Source organism: Aethalodelphis obliquidens, unplaced genomic scaffold, assembly GCF_003676395.1.
Source record: "Aethalodelphis obliquidens isolate GAN/ISIS:26980383/991018 unplaced genomic scaffold, ASM367639v1 scaffold12, whole genome shotgun sequence".
Lineage (NCBI taxonomy): Eukaryota > Metazoa > Chordata > Mammalia > Artiodactyla > Delphinidae > Aethalodelphis > Aethalodelphis obliquidens.
The window spans coordinates 7,278,106-7,299,012 of record NW_020837956.1 but is presented as its reverse complement, the minus strand read 5'-3'; the positions used below and the strand labels follow the sequence as shown (position 1 = coordinate 7,299,012).

The window sequence follows — 20,907 nt, the reverse complement described above, 5'->3', positions numbered from 1 at the left end:
GTTGCAAAGATTAAAAAAAAATTCTCTTTCCCCCCTTCTCCCTCTTTCCCTGCTCTCCCCCTCCCCCCCACTCTGGCTAAGTGGTAAAACCGTCCTTACGTTCTCGGTATTGATTGGCAGGGCTGACAGTGATTGGCAGCGGTTGCCGTGGCAACGCCACAACGACACGCCGCAGACCAATAGAAAAGCGAAACAAAATGTTTCAATGCTGCACTCACTGTGGATTTAGGGGAGATATTATGAGGCTGTTGTCATTAGGGCGATTGCTGTGGAATCGCTGAATCTTGACTCGGCGGTGGTTGGCTCTCGCTCGCTCTCTCTCCCTCTCCCTCTCTGTCTCGGATTCTCTCTCTGCGCGCGCGCACCGGGCCGCTCTCCTTCCTCCCTCTCTATGTGGCTGCGCGGGTGTGTGTGTGTGTGGATGTGTGTGGGGTGTGGGTGTCCCTTACGCCCTTCCTCCTCCCCCTCCTCCTCCTCCTCCTGCTCCCCCCTCCTTTCCTTCTCCTCCTCCCCCCTCTCCTCTCCCTCCTCCTGGTCCTCATCGCCCCTCTCCTCCTCTTCCTCCCCTCTCTCTTCCTCTCCCTGAATTTTCTCCTCTCCTCTCAGGTCAGTCCATGGTATTCCGCTCCCCCCTAGACCTCTATTCCTCCCACTTCTTGTTGCCAAACTTCGCCGATTCTCACCACCGCTCCCTACTTCTGGCGAGTAGCGGCGCCGGGAACGGTGCGGGAGGCGGCGGCGCGGGAGGCGGCGGCGGCGGGAACTGTGCGGGAGGCGGCGGTGCTGGCGGAGCAGGCGGCGGCGGCAGCGGCGGCGGCTCCAGGGCCCCCCCGGAAGAGTTGTCCATGTTCCAGCTGCCCACCCTCAACTTCTCGCCGGAGCAGGTGGCCAGCGTCTGCGAGACGCTGGAGGAGACGGGCGACATCGAGCGGCTGGGCCGCTTCCTCTGGTCGCTGCCCGTGGCCCCCGGGGCGTGCGAGGCCATCAACAAGCACGAGTCGATCCTGCGCGCGCGCGCCGTGGTCGCCTTCCACACGGGCAACTTCCGCGACCTCTACCACATCCTGGAGAACCACAAGTTCACCAAGGAGTCTCACGGCAAGCTGCAGGCCATGTGGCTCGAGGCGCACTACCAGGAGGCCGAGAAGCTGCGCGGCCGCCCGCTCGGCCCGGTGGACAAGTACCGCGTGCGCAAGAAGTTCCCGCTGCCGCGCACCATCTGGGACGGCGAGCAGAAGACGCATTGCTTCAAGGAGCGGACTCGGAGCCTGCTGCGGGAGTGGTACCTGCAGGACCCCTACCCCAACCCCAGCAAGAAACGCGAACTGGCGCAGGCCACCGGCCTCACTCCCACACAAGTAGGAAACTGGTTTAAGAACCGGAGACAGCGCGACCGCGCCGCGGCGGCCAAGAACAGGTCAGTGGCGGGGCCCGCGGCCTGGCTACACTCTCCGGGGCCAGGGAGGGGGAGAGCGGTTGAAAAGAGGGTGAGCGGACAGGAGGCGGGAGGCCAGCGGCTGCCGAGCAAGCGAGAAGCCGAGACCTCCTGGTCAGCGGGAGAAAGTTTCTGCTTGCCCAGGAGCGTGGAAGAGGAGCGGGTGTGGGTGTATTGATTGCTTTGCCCTAAAGGGGCTCTCGTCAGGGTGGAGAGAGTGTGTGTGAGGTCCTGAGTGCCCACAACCCCTGGGTCGTGTCCCTGGGAGCCTTAGCCCTGCGCTGCACCCGCGCCAGCCTCCTCAGCCTGGGATCCAGCTCCGGGCTTCTCTGGAGCCTACAGACAGGGAAGGAAGGAAAGCGCTCCTTGCCACCTGGTTCTTATTTCCACGCATTGCAAAAACCCCAGAGAGGAATCCACGAACGTCTGGGAGAGGAAACTGAATCTGGGTCCCTGGCATAAAGGGGAAAGGCCGGTGGCCACCGTGCAGCCCACCTGTACCCAAAGCCTTGCAAGTTGCCTGACCAGGAGCAGGAGAGCCAGGCTGGGAGTGGAGAGGCTGTGTGTGTGTGTGTGTGTGTGTGTGTGTGTGTGTCGGTGCTAGCCCTCCTGCTGAAGCCAAGGAGCATCCCCATGGTCCACTAAATTGGGAAATAGGAGCAGAAGCTGCCTTGCTGCCCGGCAAGTTGGCCACAAACTCACAAAGTTGCACTGGGCTTGACCTGTCAGCAGAGCTGGGCCTGGGGGAAGTAGGGAGAAAAATAAGAAGAGGGGGAAAGAGGAAAGGAGTGGAGAGGAAGAGGGGAAAGGAGGAAGTTGGGTTAAAGACCTGATGGAAGGCCTGCGTCCCAACCCTGCCAGGGTAGGCACTGGGCCTGATGCACTGCAGGGAGCAGGGCTGCAGTTGCCGACAGCTGCTGGGGCTGGGGACTGGGTGTGAGCTCCTGGAGGGAGGGAGTGTGTTCCGTTTTAGGTGTCCCAGGCCTAAGCCTTTGGCCCTCTCACCCTTGCCTTTGCAGCCAACTTTTCGCCCGATGGGGGCAGCGCCCAGGGCCAGGGGAAGGCCTCCTCGCGGGGAGAACTGAGAGACACTAGGTTTACGTAGCAGCTGCCTGGCCTGGGGAAGGGGCAGCCGGAGACGGCTCTGCACTCCCCTCCTGCCTTCGCTGTCTCCCGCTTTCCCTCTCCCTCCTCTTCCCCCACTTTTTTGCTCCCAGCTTCCTCATTTTCTTTTCCCCCGATCCTGCGCTCTGCTCAAGGATCCAGAGAGCAAAGCCAGCCGGTCCTACCAGGAAGAGGCGGCGGGCGAGCAACCCGCAGCTCTTGATTTGGGGGAGCTGAGGCAGGAGGCATTGAGGGGACCCAGAGGCACGTCCACTCCAGAGGCAGCCGGCTGAGTCGGAAGAGTCCCAGGGGCTGGGGGAGAAGAAACACCCAGCCTCTCCCCGACTTCTGCCCCTTCGGGGCTCGGCGTTCTTCGCAGTGTGCGCCCGGGCCTCCCCTCCTCTGGCGGCCGGCCTCGAGTTCTACCTCTCCCCCCGAGGCCCGCCCCGATTTGGGAAGCCTTGGGAGGCTCCAGAGAACGCCGGGGAGGGGAAGACGGGAGCCCAGACCGAGCTGGGGAGGCTGCAGCGCTCAGTGAGCCGACAGATGCCTGGAGGAGGGGTATACGCAGAGAGCGAAGCCGGGGGCGGCGGCGAAGGGCGCGGGGTTCGGGAGGCAGAGGGGCACGGACGGCTGCGGAGCACCGGCGGCGGCATGCCCGGCTTCCCGGCGGCACGGGCTCAGGGAGGCGGCTTGGCGGAAACGGGTGTTGGGGCTGCCGTATCAGGGCGGGCGCCGCTCTCTGTCTCCCGCAGGCTCCAGCACCAGGCCATAGGACCGAGCGGCATGCGCTCTCTGGCCGAGCCCGGATGCCCCACGCACGGCTCGGCAGAGTCGCCGTCAACGGCGGCCAGCCCCACCACCAGCGTGTCCAGCCTGACGGAGCGCGCGGACACCGGCACCTCCATCCTCTCGGTAACCTCCAGCGACTCGGAATGTGATGTATGATACCCAAGGCCGCCCTCCTCCCCCTCCTCCCCCTCCTCCTTCCCCTCCTCCTCCTCGACCTCCTCCTCTTCCTCCTCTTCCTCCTCCATCCCCAGAACAAACCGAAATCAGGATACACAATCATACACACACCCAAGTACACACACACTTCCACTCCAGCCAAAAATATATAAAAACCAAGAAAAATAACAAACGCAAACCATCAACAATTCCCAACCACCATCTACCACCACGGCCACCCCAAAGGACCGCGACGCCAACAGACAGTCACAAACGCTGATGCTGCGGGCAGGAAACATAAAAGAGGTGACAATTGTATACTTTCTAGGACAAGCACGGCTTCTCCTTTTGGTTCCCACGGACCCGGCACCCCACCTGCATGACGATTTATTTGTATCTGGGAAAATACTCTCTCTAGTTTAAAACGATTTAAAAAGAGTCGACTATACAAAAACCGACCGCCACCACGACGACAAGACGACAAAAGCAAAACAGACAAAAAGAAAAAAAAAAAACCCTCCATCTCCGTTCGAATTTGTTTAAAAAAAAGAACTCCTCGAGAGGGAAATAGCAAATGTTTCTCGCCTTTTGTTGCGCTCTTTTTTCCTCTCTAGCTCTCTTTCTTTCTCTGTTTTTAAGTCCAAGTATTGGTCAAACAAGACGCAATCTTCTGTTTTTTGTTCAGCAGACAATCATTTTCTTGTTAAGCACCTTTTTCTCTCCACTCTGTCACTGCCTGTGTGGGTACTGGTTATAAATGTGGAAAAAGAATAGTTATGACTGTAACAGATTTTTATTTTTATTTCAAAATTTTATATGAATTATGTATATCTTAATGATCGGTCATTTTCCCAGTTTGTAATATATGTGTAGAAATTGCCTGTATATGATATTGCTTTTTCTCCTCTCCCTTTCTCTTTCTTTCTCTCCCACCCTCTTCTCCCTTCCCGCTCACCTGTCTCTTTCCTTTTTGGGGTTCCCCTCCCACTCGATGTTCCTGGCATCGACTTGGCAGTCAAGGCGTGGCGTGGCGAGCTGGGTTAGGAAGAGGGACCCCGTCGCTAGCGAAAGCGGAGAGTGAGACTGTAGTATTCTTATGCAAAAGCTATTTCAAGTATTTCTTAGCTGCTTTGGAGATATCTCTCACTCCCCGTAGGGCGCTTTAACTGTTATCTTAACTGCGTGTTTATCTATATGTAAAAACTTTCTAAAGCAAATACAGTATTCTCCATTTTCTTATCACTCCCGGATACTGGTGTTTTTATCCGCCCCTGTGCCGGCAGCCCCCGCGTGCAGCAGCCCGGCCTTCGCTTCCACTCCAGCTATGCCGCCGGAGCTGGAGCAGAATTTTAAGACTGTGTCTGAGCTTTTTTCTGGAGAAGGGGAGCGGAGGTGGAAAGATGGGAACAGGCCCTTCTGAAAAGAACTAAAGCCAAATCCCGAGCGAAAAGGCAGAGAGGGTGCAGGGAGAGGGGATTACGGTCGGTTGCTTCAGCGCAAGATGCCAGGCCTAGATCCCCAGGAATTGCAGCCTTGCCGCGGCCCTGGTGGGCCTTTGGGAGCGTGTTGGCGTCTTTTGGTTGTTACTGCCTTTTTTTTTTTTTTTTAAGGGGAAATACACAAGTTTGCCAAACGCAAGCATAAATCTAGACCGGAGGTGACAGGTTTTCTCTTCTTCTGGGGGTGGGGTGGAGGTCGGGGGACAGCTGTAGGCCAGATGAGGAGGGTATAGAGAGAGTGAGGAGGTAGTTTGAGTTTAGGGCCTAGAATCAGGATGGACTCCCTCCTCACCACCCGCATGTGCGTCTGTGTGACTGTATGACTTGCCTTATGGCTCTCTGTCTCCTTGAAATTTCTCTTCGTCTTTTGGGATCAACTGGAGTCTCTCGAGCATTTCAGAGTTGGGTTATACTTTAAAACGACCCCCGCCCCCGCCGAAATCACTGCCTTTTGCCAACCAGGTTCCCGCCGGCCCCTGGCCTCCCCGTCCCGCGCGGGGGGTGGGTTGAGGGCCCACAGTTCCCTGTGTTGGGGTGGCTGGCGGTGCCTCCGCCGCTCTGGGCCAGGCCGGCCTGTGCCCCAGGAGGAGCCGAAGAGGTAATTTCAGAAAACTTGCCTTCACTTGAAAGTCCAATTTCCAAAGCGAGTAGGATTAAGGAGAAACGTGCCTGGAATTTCGCGCCGGTTTCTAAACTAATTTTGATTTCCGATTTCCTTTTGTCCCCAGCCCGGCAGCACCATTGGGTTTACGTAGGCCAGGCTGGGCAGAAAGGCGGCCGGGCCGGGAGGTGCCCTGGGCGCAAGTGGGGCCTTGTGCGCCCAGGGCATGCGCTTGCGTGGAGAAGGTTCCCGCGTGCGTACTTACTTAGAATCAGGGCATCCAGACCACCTCAAGAGCTTCCAAGTTCTGTGGTCTGGCACGCAGTGTCAAAAGCTGTGCGTGTGTTCACTGCCCGGGGAGACGTTCCTCGTGGAGCCACATTTCAGGCAATAGTGACCCAGGTAGTAGGAATTTGGGGAAGGGGCTGCCTGGGTTCTACTCAGCCTGGGCCTCTGTTCTGGTGCACAGAATGATGTCTGGGGTGAGGGGCTCGTCCCCTACCTTCATTTTCAAATGGCCTGTCACATACTTGACCCAGACCTTGGGCCTGGAAACCCAAGGCGTGACTGCCTCAGACAGTGTGGAGTGTCTGGAAGGACCCTACCCAACAGACTGCCCAGAATTGATGGGTGGAAAGAAAGGCATGGTGCTGCTAGAGGGTGATCCCTGGAAGGGCCTTGACTGGTGACACTAGTGAGCAGATGCCTTTTTGTCTGGGGACAGGAGACAAACAAACCAGTGTTACTAAAATGCTTCCTTCTCCCAACGTACCCAGCAGAGAAAGCGTTTGGGGCAACCAGTGCCCATTCCTCCTTCTCCACTTCAGCCTTGGGGGCCTAGCCCCGTTGGGTGTCACCAGCCTGCTATCTGTCTTGCTGTCTCTTGTCTGCCACTCTCATCTCCTACATTTCTACTAGGTCTGTACAAATACCAGTACTCCACTCTGCACTTTCTGCCCTTACCTAAGGATTCCCTGCAGGAGAGGCATGAGTGCTGGTTGTGAGTGGTGTGGATGTGTGCAATTCTGAAAGCTGGCTTCCACCAAGCAGTCAAGGTCTACATATAAAGGGGTGTGTATGTGTTGTGATGTCTGATATAAAAGTGTGTACGTTGAATCAGTCAGTGTGTGCCCAGTGTGTGTTTTCATGTCTATCGCCTACAGGGTGGGTATCTGTGGGAGGTTTGGGCAGCTTATATGTCCCTAGTTCTGCAAGGAGTGGCTTAAGTACACCTACAGGATACGTGTGTGCAGGAGTTTCCGTGCAGTGGACATGTGTCTTGTGAGTCTTGAATCTGGTGTGGACATGTGTAGGTTCCCTTGTTCTAGTCAGTTCACAGATATGACGGCCAGGCGGCTGCCCACCCCACCTCTAACCCTCCTTCCTCTCCTTTGAAGGAGTGGGGAGTCACAATGGGTCTTCTTTGACCCAGAGGGCAGAGGGGAGCTGGGCTCTTTGGCTTCCCCAGTCCACCCGTTACCCTGACACACTGCGGATGTTACACTGGATTTGGCCCCTGCCCCTTTAAACATCAGAGCGAGGGGAAAGAGGCCCCTTTCTGGCCAGATCTCTCCTTTAATCGGCTGCCTGCCCATTCTCTTTCTGGGTCCCTCAAAGCCACGGCCAAAGCAGTCAATGTCCCAAGGGCCGCCAGGGTAGAGCTCGAGAGCAAGGCCTGACTGAAGCCCTGCTGGGGAAAAGCCATCGCAGCTGCTAAATGTAGCCCCCATGGCCTGGGAGTGTTGCGGATTCTGCCTTGGCAAGGGGAGCGGGTGTGCCCACGAGTGCTCTCGCATGGGCCTCAGCAGGCTGGGTAAGCAGGCCTCAACGTTCATCCAGCCCTTCTGTCCGGGCCAGCCCGTGGGTCAGCTTCTCTCCAGGTGTGCCAGACCCGTGGCACACGCCGCCCGGTCGCATCCCTGCTTGTGCGCCGCGCACTTCCTTCTGGTGCCCCAGCCGGCGCACTCTGGCTCGGAACCTTCCCTGTGTGCATAGGCCTCTGGGTACCTGTATCTGGGTCGCCTACTCTAGGGTGTAAGGGGCTTGAAGAATAACAGCCAATTTGGGAATATTTTCTTCGTTCCTGCCTCCCTCAAAGAAAAACAATGGTGATCTGGCATTTGCACCAGAAACCTAAACAGGAGAACAGGATGTGAAACCCGGGAAAATCTGTATCAAAGGCATTGACCTCTAGAAGCCGCCTGCCCGAGGGAATATAGGTCATTCTACCCCTTTTCCGGCCTGCTCACCTCTCCCTCCTCGGCCCCGCCCCCAGCTCTGCCCACCAGGCCCCTCTTCTGGCCGTCCTCGAATCCTGCAGAATCGACTGCCCAGCGCCAGTGCAGTTGATTATCCCTGGCGAGACATACAGCTGATTAAAATGAAATGACCTGGAAGCTGCTACGGCGCGGGGTGGGGATGCTGATCAATAGTGGGATTGGAGGCACAGGAGCCTGGCCAGTCTGGGATTGTGTTGGAGGCCGTGGACCAGCCAGGGATGGCTGAACTTTGGACGCACGGAGGGCTCCAGTGATGGCTGGGAGGGCCAGGCCCAGGCCTAGACGAACCAAGTGGGGGTGGAACTGGAACCCTAGTGTGGGCTGTGGTAGTAGAGTGGCTCCCTCAGCTTCTTCTGAAAGGAGAATGGGGCAGCCTGGAATATTCGGGACCCAGCTCATCGCTCAGGTCACTGGAGCTCACAGCCTAGTCCCAGACCCGTGGCGCATTGGGTGTGCTTGGCCTCTCCAAGCAGGGGATGTCTGTATCTTCTCCCTCTCCCTGTCTTTCTCTGCCTCCTTCCCTGCCTGGGTCTTTGTGTGGCTGTCACCTGAGGCACCGGCTGCCACCTTGGGGACCTTTCCGGGCCCTCCCCTACGCCCTCCACCCCTAAGAGTTGGGGCTGAGATGTCCAGCCCACCAGGGATGCTCGCCCCCAAGTTCTTGGGCTCAGGTCCCTCAACTTCCCACGGCCCAGGCCCCTTCCGGCCCCAGCTGAGTTGAGCCTCCTGCCCCAGTGCGCTGGCCGGTGCGGGTGTCTGACCCGAGGGAGGGCAGGAGAGAGGCAGGGAGGAGGGGAGCAGTGCTAGCCGGGGTCCGATTTCTCCGGTCAGCTGAGCACAACTTTCCATTCGAGTGTATTCATGCAGCGGCTGATTGAGCTCGGCTGTGTCAGGCGGGGCTCCGCAGGAGCAAGCAGGCACAGCCAGGCTGACAGAGGCTACGCCACACACACACACACACACACACACACACACACGCATGCACGCACACACGCACACATACTCGATTATCTACACAAATATTACCCCTATGTTATGCACACATCTCAGCCCCAAGCCATGTCATCACAAACACAGTAGAGCCCTTTCCCTTATACATCCGCCTGCCCCCAGAGCAGTTTCCCAACATCCGTGGACCTCCTTCCCAGCACAACATAGGGCCTGCCTTTCTGATTTCCTCTTTACAGATTCCACATCGGTCCTCAGACACAAACACAAGAACCTTCGTTCTCCTTCTCCCCTGCAGGCACACTCTCCAGGGTATGCACACTCCAAACTGCACAGATGCACACACACACATGGCCAGTCTCACAATCACATCCTCCTATTGAGCTATCCAGAGCTATTCACACCGCTAAAGAAACACATCGGCATAAAACAGCCTTAGCACCAAGAATGTGTAGAGCATAGCCTGTGATACACAGTGAGCTGGGGCTCACCAAGGGTTCACATACGAGAAAAGGAGCAGATGAGCAATAAATACAGTCAGAGAACACAGCCACTACACATCCACCAAAACAAACACAAACACAAAACAAACAAAACACACGCAGAGGAAACCCTTAGATACACAACATACTATGCAGCAACCCAAAGACATAACAGAAATGCCACCCAGAGACACTTCAACCCCCAAACCACACAGCCTGACTCCAGGCACTCAAATGCCACAATTTGCCCAACCTCACGCACTCCCAGCACACACACGTGCAAACACACACACCAGGCTAGGACCCCAAAGAATATAGGCAGAGAACTACATAAACACCGTCAGAGAAACATGCGTAATCTTGGGAGGAGTCAGGTGAACAGGGGCCTCCATTGTATAATCCAGAACAGGAAAGGAAGGGAGAATAAAGAAGTGGGAGAGAAATTATAGAGAGGGGAGACAAGCAAAAGGAGGAGAAAGAGAGAGAAAGGATGGGGGAGTTGAGACAAAAAGTGGGGAGGGGCAGGAAGAGAAGGACCAGGGGGAATCGGGGAGCAGCTACTTTTCGGGCTCAGGCAGGGGGAGGGCCAAGCCCGGTGGCGGAGAGGGGGCCTGTAAGCCCAGGAACAATTCCATCTCCAACGAAGCGCCTAGGGGAGCCCACGGACTTGTGGTTGGTTGGGCCTGGGAGGTGAACTGAGTGCTGCCAGGGTGCAAGGTGGCCTGGGGCCCCAGACTGACCACTCCCCTGTGGTCTGGGGAGACCCACCCAGTCAGCACCCTCCTCTGCGTCCTCAGCAGCGTCCCCCCTCATGCTGCACACTCTCAGAGCCCCCCACATGACTTCACTCCCACCACACACGCAGCCACTCCCTGCACACACACAGGCACACGCACTGCCTCCCACCCCCTTGCACAGAACAGAAGCAGTCTCCACTCCCAGCAATCTCTCCACCTTTTACGGAGAAGTCCGTGACTCTCACGGATTTATACACACACGTTTTTTGTTTTTTTCCCGGAAAAGGGAAGGGCCTTAACCTGCCGGAGTCTAACCCTTCAGACACTGAGGACTTTATAGAATGTGGCGGCAAGAAAGGAAGGCGCACCGCAAGTCACGTACACTTGTATGTATGGCCTCAGGCTCTCACTGCCGGGCTCGGGAGAGAGCCTCTCCGCGGGGCCGGAGTCGCTCTACAGACCCCAAAAGCTCAGGTGTTCTCCTCCCCTTGGAAAAGGTGGGCTCGGGGCCGGGGATGAGTTCTTGGACCCCTGGAGGTGAAGGAAGGGGAGTGTGTTCGGCCCAGGAACCTAAACAGAAGGTCTGAGGGGCCGAGGCAGGGCCGAGGCAAGGCCCAGCGGTGAGCGGAGCCCGGCGGTGTCGGGGGCCGGCAGTCCCCTGGGGTCTGGGAGGATGCCGCCTCGGCTCGGCGGGCGTGCGCTCCGCTCCCCTCGGGCCCGCTCCGCCTCCAGGCCTCCGCGGCGCTCTCTGGCGCTGGGCCTTTGTCCCAGCTCCTCTGGCTCGGACTCCGGCTTTCTTCTTTCAGGACGCTGGGAGGCGCTGTGACCCAAGCCCCGGCCTCTCGGGGCCAGACGCCCCGCTCCTCCTGTCCCGCCGCCTCTCCCCGCCCCGCCCCCGCCTCCCTTGGATCCCCAGCCGTGCTGGGCAGCCCCGGGCGATGGCCCGGTTGTTCCTGGAGGCGGCCTGGAGCCCTTCCAGGCCGGCAATTGCTTTAGTTGGTGGGATTTTGAGATGACTATTTACCGTCATAACTAATTTGCGACCTTTGTTGAACAGAAATTCTTAGCAGGGCCCCTTGACGGCCGAACGCGCTGCTAATTACGGGCGTGCGCGCCCCTGGCTCCGCAGCCCCGGACCCGCGCCGCCGCCTCCTTCCTGCCTTCGCCTGGTCCCGGACGCCCTGGCGCGACAGGGCCAGGCTGGACTAGGGGGAAAGGACGGACCGAGGTATACCTGCGGGCGTTCGGAAGCCAGGCCCCGGCCACCACGGCCTTTCTCTGAGGTGGAAGCGGCTTTGATTACAGGGGAAGGAGAAACGGAAGCTCGGAGAGGGCTGCGACTTGGCCACTGTCACACAGCCAGCCTGTACCTTCACCCCGCCACCCTGCGCATCCGGTGCCTCCCTCTGGTCTTCCTCGCCCGTGCGCTCCGCTAGTTGAGGAAATACTTTCCTAAGAGCCTTATTTGGGCGCGAAAGATTGGAAAAATGGGGGAGAACGGAGTGGGGAAGGGCGGGGAGCAGCGGCCCCAGGCTCTGCAGGTCTGAGGACACCTTCTCTCACGCTCCTGAACTTGGACCTTGCAAGGAGGTAGCCCCAATCAAAAAGCACCTCCTACAGGGCCCGGTTGGGGGAGAAGCGCCGGGCAAAATGCTACGTGATGGCTTCCTATGAAGCCCAGTGGATGAGCGGGATTTCAGCGGGCTCCTTTCCCAGATTGGACTGGGCTCTGCTAGAACCACCAGTGCTGCCCAGTGGCGTAGGACTCCGTGGTGTGTGTTTGGGTGTGAAGTGTGTGTGTACATGGGAACCTTGATGAGTATGCAGTGAGACTGTCCACATTCCCATGAGATGCAAAAGGAATATTTACCTCATGCCCTTGTGACACTTCTACCTGTAGATGTGCCAGAGGGGGAGGGACATTGTTGAGAGCAATGTATGCTTGTGGGTACCACTGCGTCCAACTTAGTCCAAAAATAAGACCTGAGTGGAGAGTGAGGGCCAAGCACAGTTAAGCCTGGCCCTCAAGTTACAATCCAGTGGACAGTCGAGGTACCACTGAAAAACCAACAAACAGACCCCAGGAGTTGCAAACGGAGTATTTTGGGGAGGCAACCTGGAGATTAATTACAACTTTGGGAGCAGGAACAGGAAAGGAGCAGAAGAGATGGCTTTGGCCAGAAAGAGGGATTGGATTCCATGGAGGAGATGCCAGGCAGGAACTGCAGGAGCGAAAGCATGGAGGAGGTTGCATTCTAGCTCAGAGCAGTGTCGTGTGGCTGGCGCTCAGGTGCACGAGGAAGTCTGAGAGAAGTGGGAGTCTGGGTCCAGCTACAAGATCAAGTAAGCTGTGTGGGCGTGATCCCATGGGCACTGAGGAGCCAAATAAGGCTTTATGGAGAGCTTTAATGATCATACCCAGAGCTCTGCTTCGAGACTTTGAGGGAGTGAGGCTGCAGGCTGGAAGGCAGGTTAGGAGGCTATTCCCATAGACAGGCAGGAAGTAAGGGGACCCGAGATAAGGCTGCAGGGCTGGTTACAGACATTCCCCAAGGAGTAATGAGGGCCAGTGGGAGACCTACGGGCTCCCTGATGATGTGATTTCAGTGTTGGTCCCCTTTTCATGGATCTGTGACGTGGTCCCAGATTTCACCTTCTAACCCCAGTTCCACCAGAAGCATCATGACCTTCAGCCTCTCAAAAGTCTCACACGTCCTCCTTAGAGGGGTCTATCGGTGGATCCCGAGCCAATCAGACCCGTGCACCTTTTCTGCAAACCCTTACCCTACCGAGGATGTTAGTGGCCAGGTCTCCTCCCATACCCACCACCGTCCACTTTAGTCTCACCTCGCAGCAACATTCACTCTGAGGGGGTGCTAGGGTGAGGAAGGACAGCGAAAGCTTGAGCCTTAGGGCCGAGGCCTGGCGATCCTACGGGGAGTAGTTGGTGTGACCCGAGGAGACCAGCACACTAGGTGAATGGGAGTGTGGCCTGCAAGCAGGATCCCAGAGAGTCAGGGATGGAGAAGGGGACCCAGGACTCATGCGTCTGGAGATTCTTCGTCTTAGCGCGACAGGCTCTGCGCAACTTCTATGCGCGCAGCCGTCTGCAAACCGTTTCCGCGCGTTGTCCGGGTCTCGGGCTCAGGGGATCCAGACGGCCTAACGCGGGAATTTGCCGTTTGAGCCATTGGGACACTAAAGAAAGCTTTCCAGGCTGCAGCAAGCGCTTCGACGCGGAGAAGGCGTCGGCCTCTAGGCAGCTTGGCGATCTCGTTACAGATCGTTATTGGAGGAACGGGGTTTTAGCGAGCCAGAGAAAAGTTCAAGTCAAACTCAAGTCTCTTGGCATCGAGTGCTGCGATCCTCGCGGCCTCTCCGTCTGCCCCTCTTGAGCCCGGCGCGTACGCGTGACCGGGCGAGCCTGCGCGAGTGGGCGTCTGGTGCGTGGCCTCTGTGTGACTGCTCGCTGGCACGTGTTTACTGCGTGTGCGTGGGTGTGACAGGTCTCAGAGAGTAGGACGGGGAAACCTCAGCTTCCAGACTCGCTCTCAGGTCCTAACCTGGGCTGTGAGTGGGAACGCGAAAAGATGAAGGCGGACCACGGCTGTGTTCCGCAGAAGAGCTCAGGACGTGAGCCCGCCCTCGGAGAGATCGGGGAGGAAGAAGGGATCCGTTCCCCTGCGGGTGGGGAGGGGTCGGGGTGGGTGCAGAGGAGAGGAGCGGGGCAGGGCATCTAAATTCCATGAGTCCCTCCAGAAGCTTCCAGACACCAGTTTAGGAGCTTTTCTGAGCTGGACACCCGAGGAAGACTCGTCTTCCGCCTCCGGGACCCTGAGATCCTGGCCCTGGCGCTCAGCTTCGACCCCGCGGTAAAGAGGCGGGATGCCCTTCTGCTCCGGATGTGCGCGCCCAGGCCAAAAGCAGAACCAGGTCCGAGGTGGCAAGGCAACGTGCGCTCTGGGCCATTGGCGGGTTTTTGGTGCCACCTCGCGGCGGCGGCGCGCAGCGTCTCAGCCACCTGCGCCGCGGGCTTTGGCTACGCAGTCGGGCTGCGGGGGGAGGGGCGGGGTGGTGGTGGGTGGGGCTGGCCCTGAGGCCTTTGCTTTTCCTCCTGGTTTTTCCGAGCACCGCTTCCCCCAGAATCGCCTTTTTCCACTTTTAAAAGGGTCTGCGATGGGCCGTGCCCTGTCTTATACCGAAGTCCACAGTTCTGTGTCTATGGGACCCTCCACCTTGGCCTGTGGGATTTGGGTTCACCTTCCCAGCTCCTTCCTCTCTCTTTACTATGTGGTCCCGGAGCTGCCCGCCTGGACTTGTACTGCGTGTCTCATGCAAAGTCTTCCTTTCTCCAGCACTATTCACTTCCTCTCCCGCAGATGCCTCCGGGTCTCATCCAGATGGCGCGTGGGCCCTGCTTCCACCATGATAGCCCATCTGGCGGGAAGCCACACTCACCTAGCACCCACTCATCCCCTCCCCAACTGCTTGCTGAGTGCCTGCTGTGTGCCGGCGCTGCGTTACACTTCTGGCACAGCGCGTGGCAACGTGGACGCTGGCCATGCGATCATAGTTTACCGGAAGCAGAGAAATGCCCCACACAAATTGATTTCAACGCCCACGTGCAAGCATGAATAAAGAGAGATCCCAGAGGAGGGCATCTGAAGCCGTTCTTAACCCTTAAGTACAAGTTTTCCAGGCTGGTGAGGAGGAAAGGACCATCGGGCACCCATGAGCTTGTCCGAAGACACTCATGGGTGCGGAGAGGGACAGATGCTTTCTTGGGGTGCTCCTTGGTCTGATGGTGCCTCCTCTGAACAGTGCAGCCAGCCTTGGCTAATGTATTTCATAGGATAATAAAACGTCAGAGGTCAGAGGAGCCTGTGGAATCACTTCCTTCCCAGTTTAAAGCGATCAGGAAACAGACTCAGGATGGCTCAGGCTCTGGCCTTAAGTACACAGTAGGGTGGCCCATAACTCTACAGAGTCCCAGAGAGTGCGGGAGGAGGCTGGGCTCCAGCGCCAGGATCTCAGCGGGGGAGGCCGGTGGTGGGAGGGGGCAGGCTCCATCGCAGGCTCTTTTCCTTTCACAAGGATAGTTTTGCTTGCCTGCTTCTCTCTTAAGCAGCATAAATACTGCTCTTCAGTCTCTTCTCGACGAATCTCAAACTCAGAAAGCTCTGTTTTTGCTTGTTTGTTTGGTGTGTTTGCTGCCAAAACTATTTGGCGGCAAAATCTGCCCTAAACTGAAGTGAAGCTATTTATAGTCTTTATTTATCCCACTTGGCACCGATATCAGATGTTTCACTGTGGAAATACTGTGTTTGATTACAGGTACTGCTCTGTACCCCCAGGGTGGTACTGTAGAGTATGTCAAACAGGCACAATTATATGTATCTTCCTGAAATCCCCCAAATTCTGAATTCCCAAACACATCTACCCCAAAGGTTTTGGGCAGGGGATTGTGGTCTATTGGATTAAGCCTGTATTGTCTAAAGATAAGAGGTTCATGGTGAGACAGGAAGGTGGGGGAGTTAGAATTTAAATAATGTACGTGGATGAACCACAAAGGCTAAAGTACACAGGAAGGTAGGTCAGGTTGGCTGTGACGCAGGGTCACAGAGCCAACCCATCAAAGCTGGTGGCGTCCCTGAGGGCCCGAGGGGCTAGGGTCTTGATTTCTACCCAAGCTGGAGAAAGCAGATGAATCCTGGTTCCTGGCATCAGGGGCAAAAGAAGGAGCCTCGGGGCCCTCTAGGAACACTGATCTTTCTGCATGTCTTCCTGCCATCCAGTTGGAGGACTGGCCCAGGCCCAGGCCCTCGTCTCCAAACATCTTTTTCCTCCTTGACACATCCAAGCCCAGTGTAGGTTTCTACGTCATGGTTAGTTGAGCTGACTGGCTCCCAGGTCAAATTTGGTCCATGGCAAACTGACTGGCATCTTATGAAGTTCCAGGTTATCACCGAGGAGGGAGGAGGTCCAGGCTTCCTGTGGTCATCTGGGCCTTTCTGCAGCAGCAGGACTGGTCAGCAAGGGGGTGGGAGCTGCCCTATGTTCAGACCTGGTGAGCTGCGTGGCACTGTGTGTGGTCTTATAGGTGAACCTCCAAACAGTCTTTGGACCTCATGAGCACGGGCTCCATCCTGCCTGCCCTTCTGTGATAGAAGTCAGAGGACCTGGAGGGAGGTGGACACAGAGGATCAGCCTCCTCTGCCTCTGGCTGGGGACCCCCTGGGCAGCTCAGTGCTGGTGAGAGAGAGCAGGTGGGCAGGGAGATGGGTTAGGATGAAGGCCTGGAATGGGAACGAGGCTGGGTCTTTCTTCTTCTTAGTCCGGGGCCTAGGTCTGAGGGTGACACTTACTGCCTTAGTCAAGGCCCTGTGGGGTTGTCCTCGGTGAGCTTTTTTTTTTTTTTTAATTGGAGTACAGTTGATTTACAATGTTGTGTTAGTTTTGGAGGTACAGCAAAGTGATTCAGTTATACACATATATATATATATATATATCCATTCTTTTTCAGATTCTTTCCCATTATAGGTTATTACAAGGGATTGAGTAGAGTTCCCTGTGCTGTACAGGAGACCCTTGTTGGTTATCTATTTCATAGGCAGTAGTGTGTATCTGTTCATCCCAGACTCCTAATTTATCCCCCACCCCCCGCCCTGCTTGGTGAGCTTTGGTCAGTGCACACAGCCTCCCGAGCAGCAACAGCAAAAATGTAAAGTTGCCTTTTTCATCCGAGTGAGCTCTAGAATCTTCCTCCCAAACGGGGGTAGGGTTAGAAGGATGGAAAGTGGAGGAGGAAATAGTCAAGGCCTGAAAAGGTTTTATTGTTTTAAACGGTGGTAAAATACGCGAAAAGTTTCCCCTCTTTAATCATTTTAAGTGTACAGTTCAGTGGCATTGAGTACCTTCACAGTGTTGTGCAGCCTTCACCACCATCTAGTTCCAGAAGGTTTTCATCAGCCCCAGAGGAAACCCCATGTCCATTAAGCAGTCTCTCCCCAGGGTCCCCGCCCCCCTCTCCCCATCCCCTGGCAACCACCAATCTACTCTCTGTCTCTCTGGAGGCACCTGTGCTGGACATTTCATATAAACGAAATCCTACTGTACGTGGCCTTTTGTGTCCGGCTCCTTTCACTTATAATCTTTTCAAGGTTCGTGCATTTCTAGCGTGTATCCTACTTCATTGCTTTTTATGGCTGAAAGATACCTCATTATATGCATATGCCACATTTTGTTTATCTATTGATATCTATCAGTTGATGAAAGGGGATTTTAGCCCCTTGCCAGGGGAGGACTGAGTTAAAGGGGGAGGACCTGCTAGTGATTGTGTTTTAGCTACGGAAGAAAAAGTCATCCAGGCTGAGCGTACTTGGCTGTTGTAGTTTTCAGGGGCCTCCTCCCCAACACACATCTTGCACACCCTGTTATTTCCCAATATATCCATGTAGAACAATTCTATCCTGACCCTGAATGAAAAGAGGAAATGGCGCTCAAAGCCGCCCAGGAGAGGAGATGAAGGCATCTGAGGGCATTTGGGGCCAGCGGTGGTGGTGACAGTGAAGTCCCACCTGGAGCTCAGGAAGGCTCGTGGGGCAGCCTGGGATGAGAGAGCAGGCAGCCGGGTGTCCTGCTCCATCCCTGTGGGTTTCCCCACCCCTGCTCCCTCTTCTTACTGCAAAGTCAAGGGGAAGATGCAGCCTTCACCTTCACTGGAAAAAAGGGGCTTGATTCAAGAAGCTTCAAAGTTGAAAAAACAAAAAGTTTCCTTTCAAGGAAGTCTGCAGTTCTGCAGAGATTAGACCTCTGACTCAACTGCTAGGCTGACCCCTTGCTCAGGGCCAGCTCTCATTTTGTTTTTAAAATAAATCTATTTATGTATTTTTGGCTGAGTTGGACTTTGTTGCCGCACACGGGCTTTCTCTAGTTGCAGCGAGTGGGGGCTACTCTTTGTTGCAGTGCGTGGGCTTCTCACTGCAGTGGCTTGTCTTGTTGCAGACCACGGGCTCTAGGCGCACGGGCTTCAGTAGTTGTGGCTCGTGGGCTCAGTAGCTGTGACTCGCGGGCTCTAGAGTGCAGGCTCAGTAGCTGTGGCGCACGGGCTTAGTTGCTCCGCGGCATGTGGGATCTTCCCGGACCAGGGCTTGAACCCGTGTCCCCTGCACTGGCCGGCGGATTCTTAACCACTGCACCACCAGGGAAGCCCGCAGCTCTCATTTTTAATGGCCATTCTCTCCCCGAGTTGGGCTCTCCCCTTGATGCCAGCCTTTACCCTTTCGCAGGCCAAGGGAAACACTGGATTTCACCCTCCAGGTCAGGTTGGGGACAGCCAGGGGCCCACTACTCTCAACCCTGGATGCCTGGGGGAAAAGTCCATCACTACCATAAAGCTACAGATAAGTGCCTCAAGCTTTCACCTTTTACATGAGAGACACCACCCCAAAGGAAGGAAGAAAAGGAACATTGATTAACTGCTTCCTGGGCATCAGGCAGTGTCCTAGGTTCTTTCACCATCATATTTCTTTTAGTGCTCCCAGCACGCTGGGTGATTAGTATTTATATCCTCATTGTACAGTTGAAGAAGTTGAAGGCTGAGAGAAATTGTAGGATGCTTGCTAGTTTTCTCCATCACTCCAAACTCACCTTGCAGTGATGGGAGAACTGCTTAGAGACGGGGTGGGGATGGTCACCTGAGCTGGGAAGAGTGACTCAGGGAGACCTGAGTCATCCTGGCCTGTCCAGAAGCAGAGGCAACAGGAACTCTGCAGGTGACCCAGAGGGGGGCTGTGGTTTTCAAAGAGCAGGAGGAGGGACTCACCCAGGCTGTGGGGAGAAGTTTATGGTGCAGTGCAGTAAATACTAGACAAACACGGTGTCTTCACTGAGATACCCTGGCCACCAGAGAGCCCAAGACCGCACTCTACCTGGCCTGACGGTGCTTCGGGTGTATGGCTCCGTCCCCGACTAGAGTGGGGCAGGGCTGTATTGAACACCCCTTTGTATTTCTCACAGCACCTAACCTAAGCCTGGCCCATATTTGTTGAATCACTGAGTGAGTGAAAAATGCCGGCTCACCGCAATGGGAGAGGCCACAACAGTGAGAGGCCCGTGCACAGCAAAAAAAAAAAGCTAGCTCAGGGCCATAGACAAAGAAGCCAGGCATTACCAGTGTGCCATGGGATATGCTTAGAGAAATCAACAGGTGACCCAGGTAGGACATGCTGAGTCAGAGAGATCCCTAAAAAGGAGTGGAGGTGAGGACAGCCTGGGCAGGTGGGATGGCCTGGACCAACAGGAGGATTCTCTACAGTCAAATGTAAGGGAAGGAACCAGGCAGCTTGCAAGGAGGAAGTGCTAACAGGACAAGAGCAAGGGAAAGGGGTGGGGCACTCCTGGATAGGGCTGCTAAACAGAGCTGTGTAGGTGGGGGGTGGGGTGGGGGGAGGGGGAAGTAGGGGCATCTTGGAGGTGATGTCGCACTCAAGTACCTGGAATTGAGACTTAGAATGTCCTTGTCTGAGGGCACCTGGTCCATTTGGATGGTGGTACTCAGAGCTCTTAACTGGTTCTAAATCCACCCATCTGATTTTGACCGGTTTTAGAATCTTCCTGTCTTTTCCTGTCCAGCTTCTTTATTGAATTTCAAAGTCATCCATTTCAACACAAATCTTCATGCCTGTTCATCTTACTGTAAACACAGGAAAAACATATGTGCTCAAATTGGCAACCCCATTTTTTCCATGTGGATGTGTGGGGTGCGCTGGCTTTGCATGGCGATAGCTGGTTAATGAGTGTGCCTGGAGTACCAGGTGAGGTCGTGGATTTCAGGGGGGAAGACAAGAAAAAGAACTCCCTGTGTTTGGTGTGCATTAGGGCAAAACCACTATGTACCCCCACACTTCGCAAGCCCCTTCCCAGCAAACACCTAACACTGGAACCTAAAACTGGAACCCATAGTTTTTGTAGGTCGATATCTCTCTGTGAATAATCCCCACACACATGCCACAAGCCCAAGTCACCACTCGAATATGCATTTAATTTGATTCGAGGGAAAGGATAAATGTACCCCTGGCTCCCTTGGGTTTGAAGCCCATGTGCAAACACCCTTTTCAGAAAGATGGTGAACTACAGAAGTCATAGAGGGTAGAGTAGGAGGCCGGGCTTTGAATCTCAGAACTTCCATGTTGTAACTCTGCAAACTCGAGCATTCGGTCTGCTTTCCTCACCTATAAAATAAGTACAAGAGCACGTATCTTGCCAGAGTGGATGAAACATTAATGAGATAGTGTACATTTCCAGCACCTGGTGTACAGTGAGGGCTCAGCACCTGCCTGTAGAGAGGACCCAGGTGGGGTGGTGGCAACTCTGAAATGGGTGATGGCGGCTGGGACTGGGGTCGACCCAGCGAGTGGGAAGCTGGGAGGGTCTGTGTCCAGCTCTGATTCTGGGCCACCTCTGCCCTCGTCTCCTCCATTCCATTTCAGAGCATCCGGCCAGCCCACCCCATCCCTCCCGGTGCTGCTTCTGTGCTCCTCTGTGATATGGAGGACCAAAGTGATGGGCTTTGCGCACTTGTGGTGGACGTGGTCCAGGTCTCCAGGATCCCCTCTCATTCCCACATTTTAAAGTCTCTCTGGTCCTACGGCTCCATGTTTTCTAATACCAAGGGGTAGGGGCAGGATGTGGTACGCCCCCATGCCCACTGCACCACCTTTGCTCTTTTGCACCCCAGCACGATCGTGGCCTTCTCCCATTTCCCACGTCCTGCTCCCCTTCCTCTTCATCCATCTCTCTCCCACTTGCTGGTTGGACACTGACTGCTTCTCCACCATCTTCCTTCTCTAGGTGCCTCCCTCCATTGTGTCCTC

The 20,907-nt window shown here is 55.8% G+C and overlaps 1 protein-coding gene across 1 annotated transcript; it reads left to right on the top strand.

Annotated features, from left to right (window-relative positions):
- The first annotated feature begins 407 nt into the window (after window positions 1-407).
- SIX3 (SIX homeobox 3) lies at window positions 408-4,729 on the top strand. Its single transcript, XM_027113895.1, has 2 exons — window positions 408-1,417; window positions 3,295-4,729. The coding sequence occupies exons 1-2, from the start codon at window positions 615-617 to the stop codon at window positions 3,485-3,487; spliced, it is 996 nt and encodes a 331-aa protein (XP_026969696.1). The 5' UTR covers window positions 408-614; the 3' UTR covers window positions 3,488-4,729.
- Window positions 4,730-20,907: the final 16,178 nt, after the last annotated feature.

Coding starts and splice junctions, on each gene's coding strand:
- SIX3 (XM_027113895.1), top strand. CDS start 615: ATGGTATTCCGCTCCCCCCTAGACCTCTATTCCTCCCACTTCTTGTTG. Junction 1,418..3,294: donor GCCGCGGCGGCCAAGAACAG/GTCAGTGGCGGG, acceptor TGTCTCCCGCAG/GCTCCAGCACCAGGCCATAG.